The following is a 13,011-nucleotide window of genomic DNA, read 5'->3' as shown; positions in this document are numbered from 1 at the left end:
ACCAAACAGTATGTTGTTAACATATGGTTAATGACACCGCACTATTAAATATGTTAAGCCTAACTTTTGTTGTTGATGGTATAGCGTATCTACGAGGAGCAAACACCCACCCTCCCTCAGTCGGTTGGTACTAGGGGAAAAGGCAAACAAAATCAGAAAAAGGCAGAGAGTAGGTAGAGGAGGGAAGGGAAGGGAGAGGATTGTGAAAGGGAGTGGTGGTGGAGATCTGTTGTTAGCCTAGGGGGGAGTACAGACCAGAGGCGGCCTTCCCAAGTACCCCAAAAGTGCCCCTTTAACTTTGTAAGAAATGCCCCTATAAATTTGTAAAGGTGCCCCTTCTCCTTTTCACCTCTGATAAGTGCCTCCTTTATTTTGACAGTACCCCTTTTCCTTCGATAAGTTCACAGTTTCCTTTGCAATAAATGTTCATTTTCTATTTTCATAATAGTTCCCTTTTTAATCTTTTGTAAGTGCCCCTTTTCAGGTACGAGAAGTGCCTCTTTTCACTTTTGATAAGTGCCCTCTTCACCTCTAATAATAATTGTCCTTTTCAAATCTGAGAGGTGTCCCTTTTCCTTTCTAAGAAGTGCTCCCATTAAAAAAAAAACCTTCACCTTCTCATAAATGCTCGTTTTTAATCTCTATAGTAAATGACCCTTTTCAGGTATTTACTCCTTTTCACTTCACAATGCTTCACAATGCCCCCTTCACCTTCGATAATTGCCCCTATTCAAATCTCTGAGATAGTCGTTTTCCTTTGACGTCTCTTTCATCTCTGATGGGTGTCCCTTTTCATCTTTAATAACTGCCCCTTATGTTTTTATCATAAACATATGCATAACATGGGGGGGGGGGGGTGGCCTATGGGGGATGATTACATAGGCCATCCCCCTTGGTCAAATATTGGGGGATATATCCCCCACCCCCGGGATCTCCGCCTATGTTGAAAGGGAGAACATACGACCTCTCCCACACCTTCTCCTAAATGGTGACCTTCGCAATATTTTCATATCCCGAACGAAAAAGACTGATTTTCGGTCTATTGGTGTACGTGCGTGTGTGCAGACATAAAAAATATCTTATGAAGCAAACATTATTTTAAAAGAAAGAAAGTGAAAATTATTTTGCTCAATATTTTCCGCTATATGTTTGCCAAGCGTTAGGGAGTACAGTTTACACAATTGCAATCTCTTATTTGTACTCACTTTCAAATACCATTCGAATCATACTTAATAGTTTTGTAGACATTTAATTTACCAAATGGCGTGATCGAATGGCGCGAATTTTGACGCAAAGTATGTGACATGAATATCATACTCGACACGTTTCATCAAAAGGAGAGAATACTATTCGTAACCTTTTGTAACGTTAATCGGATACGTGCCTCGATTGAAAAATTCCTTTTTGCTTTTAGACTTGCTGCACGAATTTTTATGTTCCGTCTATACTAGATTGAAAAGTGGAAACTTAATAACTTAGATGCACCAATCCAATGATCAATTGCATCCAGTGACAAAGCTAGGGGGCTCGTGTCCTACCAATCAAACAGCAATTACAAAAATAATAAAAGAAAGGGTGAGAGCGAGGGGAGAAATGAAGGGAAAGGGCAAAGAAAGCGAGAGGATAAGGAGATGGATTTCTCGAAAATGCTCTTCGAAGATTATACAATTATATGATTTAGTAACGTGCACTGGGCTACGTGATAACTCTTAAATGAAATCTGTTGTGAAAGGTGCATTAACCGATTAACGAAAAATGGTTTAGGAACTTTAGGGTGAACCGATCTGCGTCTTTTATTTAGTTTGATACAGTCAAGAAGAAAAACCTTGAGATAGGACTAAACATTAGAAGACTAAAAGGTATTTAATTTACATATTAACAATGCACACAGGAAGATGATATTTAATAACGAGACAATTGGTTTTCTTAGCAGTTTTGTTCCTTTTGTTTTATCTTATCTTCTATGGTATTTACAACAAAACGGACACTGCTCCAGGCTTTTTTTAAAACATCTCCGGATGCACTTTAATTTCTAGCTCAGCATCAGGCATTATGTTTGACCAGCCAGCAAGAATGAGACCTTCTTTCAGACCTAAAGGTGATGCAAAATTTTGGGAAATTTTGAAAATTGGATGGGTTTAGTATGTCTTTAAAAAGCCCCTGTGGATGTATTTTACACACTAGAAAATTTAGCCCCTAAACACTTCTGCTCTCGAGAAATTGAATAATAGAAAATTTACTGGTGCTCCCGGTAAATTTCAATATATTTCAAATAGCGCCTATGGGGCTTAATATTTAGTTCTGATATATAATTTCCAAACGGAAATAGCAAATCGGTCGATTGTAGTCAAGAAATATTGTTTTAATTAAAGCTAAAGTAATATCAGTTGAGATTATTTTGTTAAAGTCCACATGAGTGGTTGTTAGAAGCTTTAATAAACTTCATAAAACTGTCTTGGGAACCACTTTTATCTTTACTAATGGGGTCCAGGGGTCCGCCTTGGCCCCTGGATATAGCCATCGTGAGCGATGAAAACTCTAATCCATCCCTTGAAATCTAATTTTAACGGCACTGCCCCCATTGTGTGCTCCTTTCAAAGAGCATATCAAGCCCTCGATCCAATTTAACATTCCATCTCATTCATATATAGCAGACACGCCAGATATAAATTTTAAGTTTCTCCTTGAAAGCCAAATAGCCCCTTTCATTGAATTTGAAGAAAAAAAACCTCTCTAAAGATCTGAACAATTATGTACATCGCTCACGATATTACGAATGCACGCATCAAATATTGCGGATTGACCGCACCCATCATCCGATTCGCCTCATAGATTCCCCCCCCCCCCCCCTCCCCACCCCCCACAGGCCCCGCCCCCATTTCATGTGACAGCTGATCATAGCTGGTATCTCTTTGATCGTTCTGCACGGGAGTCGAGTCGAGTGTTAACTGTGTGCATGTGGTAGAGTTCGTTCCTCCTGCCGGCCTCCGTTGTCCATCAATTCCAGGCAGAAGTTATATAGGCTGAGCCTGAACAAAACAGTTTATACATTATTATAGATGCTCAACATCAGTGTAAACGCTTCATCCAGAAAGTGAAAGTTAGTGAAGTTTTCGATCTCCATCTAATATGCTCTATAATTAGTGCAGAGCTGAAACTTAAAGTGATAACGTCGGGCGCGGGCCAGGGTTTCGGATCAGGTCAGGCCGCTGGGCTACATGTACATGTAGCTAGGGAGTGTATTCGGTGAGTAACCGCTGGGTGTATCGTCAATCACGTTGTTATGTCCTAACTAAGGCCAAAAAAAAAAATCATTTGGTTGTCCTCGACCGCCCACTCGTCATTTTCGGGCCGCTCGCATTTTTTTAAATTTTTTTATTTTTTTATTTTTTTTTAATATAGATCTATACAGTGCGTCCCAGAAAAAACGAAACCGAGAAGTATCAATGTGCTATCATAACTTAATCAGAACTATAATTAATGAATGATACATATTTGGAAAGCTGAGAGTCTCCTCTTTCATGTGATGCTACTTAGATAATGCATATTTCACGCATGAGTGATTAAAAGCAATTTGAAGGAAGGAAACCAAAAAGACATTTGGCGGGCAGTATCTGAATTTCGAAGAAAAATTCACATTTCTAGAAAGTTGAGTTTCTGCCCTTTCATATGACACCTCAATCAGGAAAAATGAGCGAGGAATGACAAAGTTCTGTTTGTTTAAAGTAGTGCTTGCATTTCCATAATTTTATTAAACGAATTCGTTTTCACTGCCTGCCTGCCGTATCAATAAACGAAATTAACAAAAGAGTTAACTCCGTTTCGTTGACAATCAGCCATAGACGAGAGTCTTCATGCATGGCTGATTGTCAACAAAACGGAGTTAAGTCTTTTGTCAAATCTGCTTTTTGCTACGGCAGGCACCCAGTGAAAACGAATTCGTTTGTTAAAATTATGAAAATGTAAGGGCTACTTTAAACCAACAGAACTTTGTTATTCCTGGCTCATTTTTCTTGATTGAGGTATCATATGAAAGAGTAGAATATGAACTTTCTAGAAATATGAATTTTTCTTTGAAATTCAGATACCGCCCGCCAAATTACTTTTTGGTTTCCTTCCTTCAAATTGCTTTTAATCACTCATGTGTAAAATATGCATCACGTGAGTAGCATTAACTGAAAGAGGAGACCCCAAGCTTTCCAAATATGTATCATTCATTAATTATGGTTGTGATTAAGTTATGATAAAACATCGATACTTCTCGGTTTCGTTTTTTCTGGGACGCACTGTATATTTTTTTTTAATTCAATTTTTTTTTTTTCAATTCAATTTTTTTTTCAATTCAATTTTTTTTTTTTTCAATTTTTTTTTTTTTTTAGGGGGGGGGGAAGCAATTTTAAATGCCAAACATACTATTTTATGCATTTGCAAGGATCGAAATGCGTCCCGTTACCATTTTTGTCTTTTCAGTACGCAATGAGGTAAAAATGTCAAAATGCCGTTCATTCAAATCAGGTTCTGAGCATTCTTAAACTCATTTTAAAGCCCATCTGTACTAGTTTACAGGAGGGATTAGACCACCCTACAAGGTCACTGGACAGGTGGTTATCTCATCAAATCAGCTCTTAGTTAATATAAGATAAAGAGGATCTGCATGGGGGACCAGTGTCACTGATTATAGGCATTGTTTGCTACATAGAGGGCACAAGTAGCTATAAATATAGACCGAAAGCTTCAGTCTCTATAATCGTCGGTTGTTCCACTGAGACTACGTCTGGCTCCACTAGACCTCTGGTTATAGAGACTGAACGACTGCCTATGCCAGCCTGTGTTGAACTTATTCCGCTAGATTTTAGCCGCTAGGCCCCTCCCACAAACTTGCCACGGCCGTATTGTTATGCCCCCAAAATCCCCCAAAATGTCATTTTACCTCGTTCATTTCCAATTTTAAATTAGGCCTAGGCTATAATACATCGGTTCCACTTACTAACTTGATTGATATAATCCGTTTAATGGTCCCTTTTAAGGAAATTATCGGTCAAAATCGACATCCATGTTGAAAATCTTGCAAGCCGTTCGCTGCCGTCAATCTCATCCCTTCTAGTCTACGCCGAAGGCAAAATGATTATGAAGGAAAAACTGTGATAACGCCATTACGAACGTGTAGATGGCGCACAGTTTTTCCTTCCTAATCATTTTGCCTTCGGCGTAGACTAGAAGGGATGAGATTGACGGCAGCGAACGGCTTGCAAGATTTTCAACATGGATGTCGATTTTGACCGATAATTTCCTTAAAAGGGACCATTAAACGGATTATATCAATCAAGTTAGTAAGTGGAACCGATGTATTATAGCCTAGGCCTAATTTAAAATTGGAAATGAACGAGGTAAAATGACATTTTGGGGGATTTTGGGGGCATAACAATACGGCCGTGGCAAGTTTGTGGGAGGGGCCTAGCGGCTAAAATCTAGCGGAATAAGTTCAACACAGGCTGGCATAGGCAGTCGTTCTGTCTCTATAACCGGAGGTCTAGTGGAGCCAGACGTAGTCTCAGTGGAACAACCGACGATTATAGAGACTGAAGCTTTCGGTCTACTATAAATAGTACAATGGAGATTTAAAAGGTGCTGTATTTCAAAGCCCAAAATACTTTCTGTGTTGGTCTTGATATTCATTGTACATTAAACTAGTCTTTTACCATATTCAAGTGTTTTATAGGTTTTGTTTGTTTAAATGCTTGACAATCCCAATTATTATTTTTTTATGGAAAAAAAATATTTAAAAAAAAAAAAAATGGAAAAAAAAAAAAAAGACACACAAAAAATGAAGTTTTGGCCTAAGACTTGTACTTGCGTTGTCAAAAAAGCTTGATGGAGGTGGTCAAAATAGGGAAAGTTGAACTTTTGAATGACGCTGTCTATCCTCCATTCAGTGGAGCCAGCCATAGTCACTCAGACATCTTTCATAGACTGATTTGTTCTATTATCTTTGTACCCCCGCGTTAATGAAATATAACTGAGTGAATAAGAACAAGTCTAAATGTAGTTTTCAGTGTCAACATAATTGTCAAGTTATTAACTTTAAGACTATTAACAAGTGTAGGCTGGGTGGCCTATGCAGCTAAGACGTGATCTGGCTCTATTACTTGCAGAGAACAAGAAATCTTTACTCCATGCTTGCCTTTGTGGAACTACCTGGGACGTGGGCGGATCCAGCCGGCGACGAGGGTCGAGGGGGGGGGCGGGGGGAGGGCCTTATTTGTGAGAAATTATTATTATTCAGCGCCGCATTCCGCGCTTGCGTGGACAGGGGGAAGTCTGAAGAAAATTCAAATTTTCTAACTCAATTTGTGCGATTTTATGTATACTTTTTGCCGGGATATATCATTTAAAATCTGTGTCTTGAAACATTTTTAAACATTTTTCCAGAGAAAAAAAACTGTTAAAGTAATTTCTGCAATGAAATTTAACGCCTCCCCCCCCCCCCCCCCCCACTCACTGTTATTTAGGGTACGCATATATGCGTGTTCCCTCCTTTTGAAAAAAACCCCTAAGTCCGGTGTGTAAAGTTAATACGGGCCGGATTTTTGTGTACCCCTTACCGGACATTTTGGTAACACGCATGCGGGAGCCTGGAGAGGGGGGGAGTGCCTTCCTTAGGCACATAATACTAACAATCAAGGCTTGTATGAATTTACTATATATGTATTTATCACATTTTATAAATTGTAACAATGTACCGTACGTATCATTACTCAATTTTACAAATCAGAGAAAGACATTTTAGCTAATCATTCTTTGCAAACATGAATTTCAATTTGTATTTCTACAAAATATCACTAAGTTTGAACATTTCGTGTGAGAAATCTGTTATCACTTCTAATAAATCATAACATTATTATTGTGTTTTTGTTCGACACTTTTATTACAAGTACATGTAGCATATGATACTTTGCCTTATTACAAGGTCCATAAAGAGTTACCATTCAAAATATAATACGAATATTTTCCTTTACTTTTAAAAAGATATACAGTGTGTATATAATTTCACAGGATCTCTTTAGTTTCAACAGTTTTCTTCTTCAAATTTCAAAAAAATATTTTTGTTGTTTGTAAACAATGGATTAATCTGTCCTTTGTTACAACAAATTATCAAATACAGCCAAATGATTAAAAATTATAAAATTTATCAAACAAAATGAATATATTACAATGAGTAAAATTCCTTGTTTTTTTTACCAAGTTTGTTGTGAAATATTAAAACAAAGTGAGAATGAATACTGTGGCATGTATGTATGACAATATATAATATATGAAGGTCCTCAAAATTCTCATAAATGTAAAAATGTAAAAATCAGTTACAAAATGTAAATTTTAATTTTTCCGAAGTTCATTTACAATCTTCAGAATCAAACTCAAAGTCTGCTGATAGACCACATTGTTCATTTGTAGTAAGTTGCTTGTCATTGCAGAAATATAAGTATGAAAAGTTCCTCAAATAAGTCCCTGTTTCCTTATAATTCAAAACTTCTTGTTGAGTGTGGAATTATAAAGTTCATTAATACATCACAGATTTGATTCTAGGAACACTTTAACAACCACTCTTCGTCTTGCAAAAAAAGAATACTACACATTGATATTTATATAGCGCCTTTACTACATGCTCAAAGCGCTTTACGTTAGTAAATAAAACAGAATAATGATTTTGCTCTCCAAGTGCATACGTTGTGTAAAGCTGTGTAAAGTAGTTCAAAATAGCTGTGCACCACACGAACCAAGTCAGGTTCATACAGTACGCAACCTCGTTCACATTCCACACAAATCCACACAATGCCTTGTCAAAAAATAACAATTACAAAGAAAAAAAATAATTTTTGAGATTTCTCTTAAATAATGCGACTGAGGTGCAGGAACGAATGCTTAATGGGAGACTATTCCAAATAGTGGGACCAGAAAAAGTTATACTTCTTTAATCAATTTGAAGTCCACACAAAAGATATGACTAACACATGGAAACTCGTAAACTCTGCCATGAAAAAAAAAATAACAACGAATCTTATTACTTTGCACAAAAGCCTATACTCTATTTTTTTCTCCCAAACATTTTTGAATGGTGAGGGCCTTACGATTCCTGCATTAGTTTCATATACTGGTAAATATACATTCCTATGTGTATAAAATAGTTAATAAATAGTGGCCATTCTTTTCTTTGTTTCCCCAGGAACCTCAACTTGATCCAGTGACTAAGATGGCTTGTTATCTCAAGCTCGCTGCTCTTCTTGTCATCTTCACGGGTTGCCATGGAAAAATAGATTATGATGGAGGTGTATACTTGAATGATGCGCTCCGTTTGTGGCAGGATCAGAGCCTCTTAGAGAGGGCACCATCCGTTCAGAATGTATCTGATGTCTGCCTGCAAGATTTGCTGAAGCTGTTTTCAGGAGACCCCAATTTGATCCAAGGTAAGTAGTCTAGTCGGAAAAAGGAAGACAATCTGATTAGATTATGGGATACTGGTAATTGGGTCAAAGATCACTTTCATCATATTTTTCTTAAAGCCTGTCTGCACTAGTTTGGTCAGAGATTATTAGATCTTCCTGCAAGGTCACTGACAGGTTGTTATTTCATCAAATCAGCTCTCATCTAGCATAAGAAAAAAGGGATCATGGGGGACTAACAGGCACCAATTAGGCATTGTTTGCAATATAGAGGGCGCAAGTAGCTATAAGTAGTGCAGCAGGGCTTTAATAGCTTTTTTGTCGTAACACTATTTAAGAAAATAGGCCTAAACCGAGGCATAGGCCAATGAGTAATAAGTTTTTTGTCTTTTACATGAAACACAGTCTGTTGATGGATGTCATTCAATTTCGTATATGGAGGTGAAGTAAGTGGAGTTTTGGAGACAAGTCATATGATAATTGATTGATGAAATACAGTTTTGAAAATTGTCCAATATGTTTTAGAAACTGGTAATAATTAAAGGAATGTAGGCAGCGACATATTTAATAGAGACACAGTTGCATTTGACTTGTTTTCACTAAAATTCACATTCAAAGAGTTTTAGAATTGGTTGATGTTGAGTTGAAACAACCTTGAAATAAATGTAATCACATACACCAAGTTTTTTCTAAAAACAGTTCTGGATTCCTTTGGGAAACCTACACCCGGTACTCTTGTTGGCAACACGGCATGGCTTGGCCATTTTGATGAGTGCATGAACATCACTGAGTTTAGATATTGCCTTGTCGACATGGGACTCAACATCACGATAAGTGTCAACAACACTTTGGTAAGTTAGGAAACCTATTGAACATTCTTGGCTCATGAGAGCAGTTGTACATTGTGTCCGATGATGATAGCTATCTCTATATCTAAAAATAGGCCCTACTCTTTTTCTTTTTTTAAAGCCCCACTGTCCTACTTGTAGCTACTTGCTCCCTCTATATAAAAAACTTCCCCAATCGGTGCCTGTTGGTCCCCCATAATCCTCTTTTGCTTATGTTAGTTGGGAGCTGAGTTGATGAGAAAGCCACCTGTCAGTGACCTCGCTGTGTGGTCTAATCCCTTCTGGCCCAGTAGTGTTGACAGTCTTTAAAGTAAAATTTACATGGGTATGTAATCAACATTTGTCGAATAGGCTTGCATGAATCTCATTTATACTACTAAAAAATTTAAAAATGCAGCCCAACTCAAATTATATATTAGTTTACTAACAGAGAAATAAGCCACTTCAGAGAGAGCACTTGTACAAATGACGCCGAAATATCCACAGATCTTGTACACATGGAAATGTCCCATTTTGTGCATTATAGAATAATCACTGCCAAAATGATGGAGGTGCTTCATGAATACCTTTTGTTTGCCCTCTTAAAAAGAATACTATCATTGAATAATAATTGCATAATGAGTAATATTTAGATAAATTTCATGTATCCAGCAGTCATCTCGATGAGTTATCCAGTTTTGATACTATATAATGACCTTTATTTGCCCATGCTCTCTTCTAGCTTTGTTATTCAGTTTGAAGAAAAACAAAAACTAATACTCTTGTTTTATGGAGGGGATACAGACCACTGGGTATTTGTGTTTGCCAGTTATTTGAAACATTTACCAAGGACTTCCAATTTATATTGTGCTTTAGCACAAACCACATCCGCCTATGTGTAGTTATAGTTATCATTATTGATTAATTTGGAGTTTGGACTATGCATTTATAAAGTGTACCTATATGTATCACAAAAAAGGTATGTATTTGCTCTGTATGGTTAAGGTTCCACGTTGCCATACTATATTCAAGATTTGAGTGCCAAACATTACTTTCGTAACACATACATGTATTGGTGATATCGCAAGTTAAAATATATTCTCAATTAATATAAAATCGACTTGTGAGTACTGAGTAGACTAGACTAGTGAATGCACGTGTCAGACTTGATTTCAGTGGTTAGCCTGTTGGAGGGGTTTTGATATAGTGTCTTCATACTCCTTAATGGTTAGAATTCTATTTTAGGTTGATTTTACAGTCTAGCTGAACAGAATTTTGTTCAGGTGATTGGTACACTTTAAAATCTTTATTGTTCATGATCATCAGAAGGCATAATCATATAACCTTGCAAGCTCCTTGAAACTGCTGGTACAGAGGTTAAATTGATGCGGATTGGAGGAAGCATCTCAGGAAGTACAACACCGATTAATATGTACATGTAATAATTAGGGGTCACGAGTCAGTTACAGACACGCACATGGATGTTTATAAAAGTAGAATGTTTTTAAATTCAGAGTCGCGTTCAAGAAGTGCATTAAAAGTAAAGACCAGTATTGGAAACGCCCCAATTTCAAAAAAAGAAATGGAAGCTCTCATTACCAATCATGTGAAAGAATATGTTTTGACTAATACATGATGATACAAAATTTGCCGGGAAACTGCCTACTAATTCATATATTTGGTAAATTTGTTTCTCTCATGGTCTGTGAGAGATATAGGGTAGTCCCATTTACATCTTTCTGTGTATAGTGCTTGTAACTTTACGAAGAATGGGCCAAATTTCTTATCATTTTGATGATTCCAGAACCTTGCAGATGCTAGATGCTAGATAATCAACCTTTTCTGATCGATTCCACAACGTTTCTTTCACAATGCAATCGCATGACCATAACTGGTCTTTACCTTTAACACAGTGTTTAAAGTCTATCTGCACTAGTTTGGCCAGAAGGGATTAGACCTCCCTGCAAGGTCACTGGCAGGTGGTTATCTCTTCAAATCAGCTCTCAATTAACATATGAAAAAGGGTACCATGGGGGATAAACAGGTACCGCGACATTGTTGGCTGTAGAGAGGGCGCAAGTAGCTACAAATAGTGCAGCCCCGCATTAAGTTAATTGGAGTTAGTACATGTAGATCAATCTGAATATCAAAATATGCTTGCGTGACATTTAAGTCATGAATAGCAAATGTAATCAAGTTGATGTTGGCCACCTACATGTAGCCATATTTTATCTTATCTTTCTCTGTGGGTGCTCGGTCTGTATTGAAGTAAGTTTTGAATATATGTATACAACAGAGCAAATTTCTACACTACAAATAATTTTACAAAATTATGTTTTCAGATGACAATATTGTGATTTCAGCGATGTAATATTTTGTTGCAAAGTCATTATTTGTATAATTTGAAAAAATGTTCATGAAATTATTGTTGATATATTAATGTATGTCATCTACAGGTGTGGATAATGTATTAGATATGTGATATTTAATGTATTTGTTTGAATGCAGGCGTTGCCAATCAGCTGGGGTGTGTGTGCTCCAGTCAGCTGTAGTGAAGACGATGTACAAAATGGTCTGGACATCCTCTTAGGTAAATATATGAAACTTGTTTGAATTTCGATTCAAGTGGAATTCTTAGTGAATTGTTGCGCTATTTTTTTTCTTCTTTAATTTTCAAAAAATTCAATTTGCAATAGATATCAGGGCCCCGTCTTACAAAGAGTTGGATATCAATTGTAACTACCAGTATGTACATAACAGATAAGAGACTGCAAACTTGCCTTTGATTGCAGGACTTAGGATTGATTTGGATCGAGTGTGACTCTTAGTAAGACGGGGCCCTGGTCTAATGATGATACAATACCATACCCTCTAAATTGGACTATATAGGCACACCTTTTTATTATGGTTTTATTATGATAATAGGTGACTCTCAAAGTAGTTTATGATGATAATAGTAGACTCTCAAAGTAGTTTATGATGATAATAGTAATCATCTCTTTATGTAACAGTCACTGGTATTTTGATGAGCAATAATATTATTTTATAAATCCATGTGAGTAAGAAAGAAAAACCAACATATTTATCAAAGCAAACAGAGTAAACAGTTTGCTTAATTGATAAGAATGTTTACTTTTGTTGCATGTCGATTGGTATAGGAAGGAACTTTATACCAAATGATAATAATAATGTCAGAGTACCTGCCATATTTATATTAGTTGAACTTTGCAACCTCAGGCTTGTTGAGACTGTCTGGCTGATGAGAGTTGGAATACAGTTCAAAGAAATCGTGTTAAATTTCTTTGTTCATTGATAGCTAGTCTGGGTGTAATTTTGCAGCTAGAGATATGACTATTGACTTTCTTTCTTTCAAATAATATGTTAGCAAGACTCATATACTGTACAATTCTGCAACAGGCAACGAGCCATGAGTCATGCGGTAATAGACCTTTCAAACTCATCTGTGTATACATACATATATGGTTTGCTGATATGTGAACATTGTTCTATACTATCCACAGGGTAAGGCTCAAGCACGAGCCATTCACGTGATTGTGTAAGGAATTATGGTACAATAAGAACATGCAGCCTTTATTGCAAATGTTTCTTTTCTTTAATATTTTTTTTAAATTTGTTTTTGTTTTGTTTTGTTGTATTCATCTATTCACCTTTTTGTGCTAACATTATAGCTTGGCTTACGTTCCTATCAATTTATACGAAACATGATGAAAGAGAATAAGCAAACC

General features: G+C 36.7%; 1 protein-coding gene across 1 annotated transcript; it reads left to right on the top strand.

Annotated features, from left to right (window-relative positions):
* The first annotated feature begins 2,968 nt into the window (after positions 1-2,968).
* On the top strand, positions 2,969-11,896 carry LOC115923580. The gene is made up of 4 exons (XM_030984558.1): positions 2,969-3,246; positions 8,222-8,462; positions 9,138-9,289; positions 11,774-11,896. Exons 2-4 carry the CDS (start codon positions 8,249-8,251, stop codon positions 11,876-11,878), a joined length of 471 nt encoding a protein of 156 aa, XP_030840418.1. The 5' UTR covers positions 2,969-3,246; positions 8,222-8,248; the 3' UTR covers positions 11,879-11,896.
* The last annotated feature ends 1,115 nt before the right edge of the window (positions 11,897-13,011 follow it).

This window comes from Strongylocentrotus purpuratus, unplaced genomic scaffold (genome assembly GCF_000002235.5).
Source record: "Strongylocentrotus purpuratus isolate Spur 01 unplaced genomic scaffold, Spur_5.0 spur5_scaffold_14, whole genome shotgun sequence".
Lineage (NCBI taxonomy): Eukaryota > Metazoa > Echinodermata > Echinoidea > Camarodonta > Strongylocentrotidae > Strongylocentrotus > Strongylocentrotus purpuratus.
Note: the sequence above shows the minus strand (reverse complement) of the source record. Positions and strands in the feature narration are given on the sequence as shown.

What these genes read in the sequence shown, in the direction of transcription:
- LOC115923580 (XM_030984558.1), top strand. Translation starts at nt 8,249, where the DNA reads ATGGCTTGTTATCTCAAGCTCGCTGCTCTTCTTGTCATCTTCACGGGT. An exon ending in AGACCCCAATTTGATCCAAG is followed by an intron (nt 8,463 to 9,137) that starts GTAAGTAGTCTA and finishes TTCTAAAAACAG; the next exon opens with TTCTGGATTCCTTTGGGAAA. An exon ending in TAAGTGTCAACAACACTTTG is followed by an intron (nt 9,290 to 11,773) that starts GTAAGTTAGGAA and finishes GTTTGAATGCAG; the next exon opens with GCGTTGCCAATCAGCTGGGG.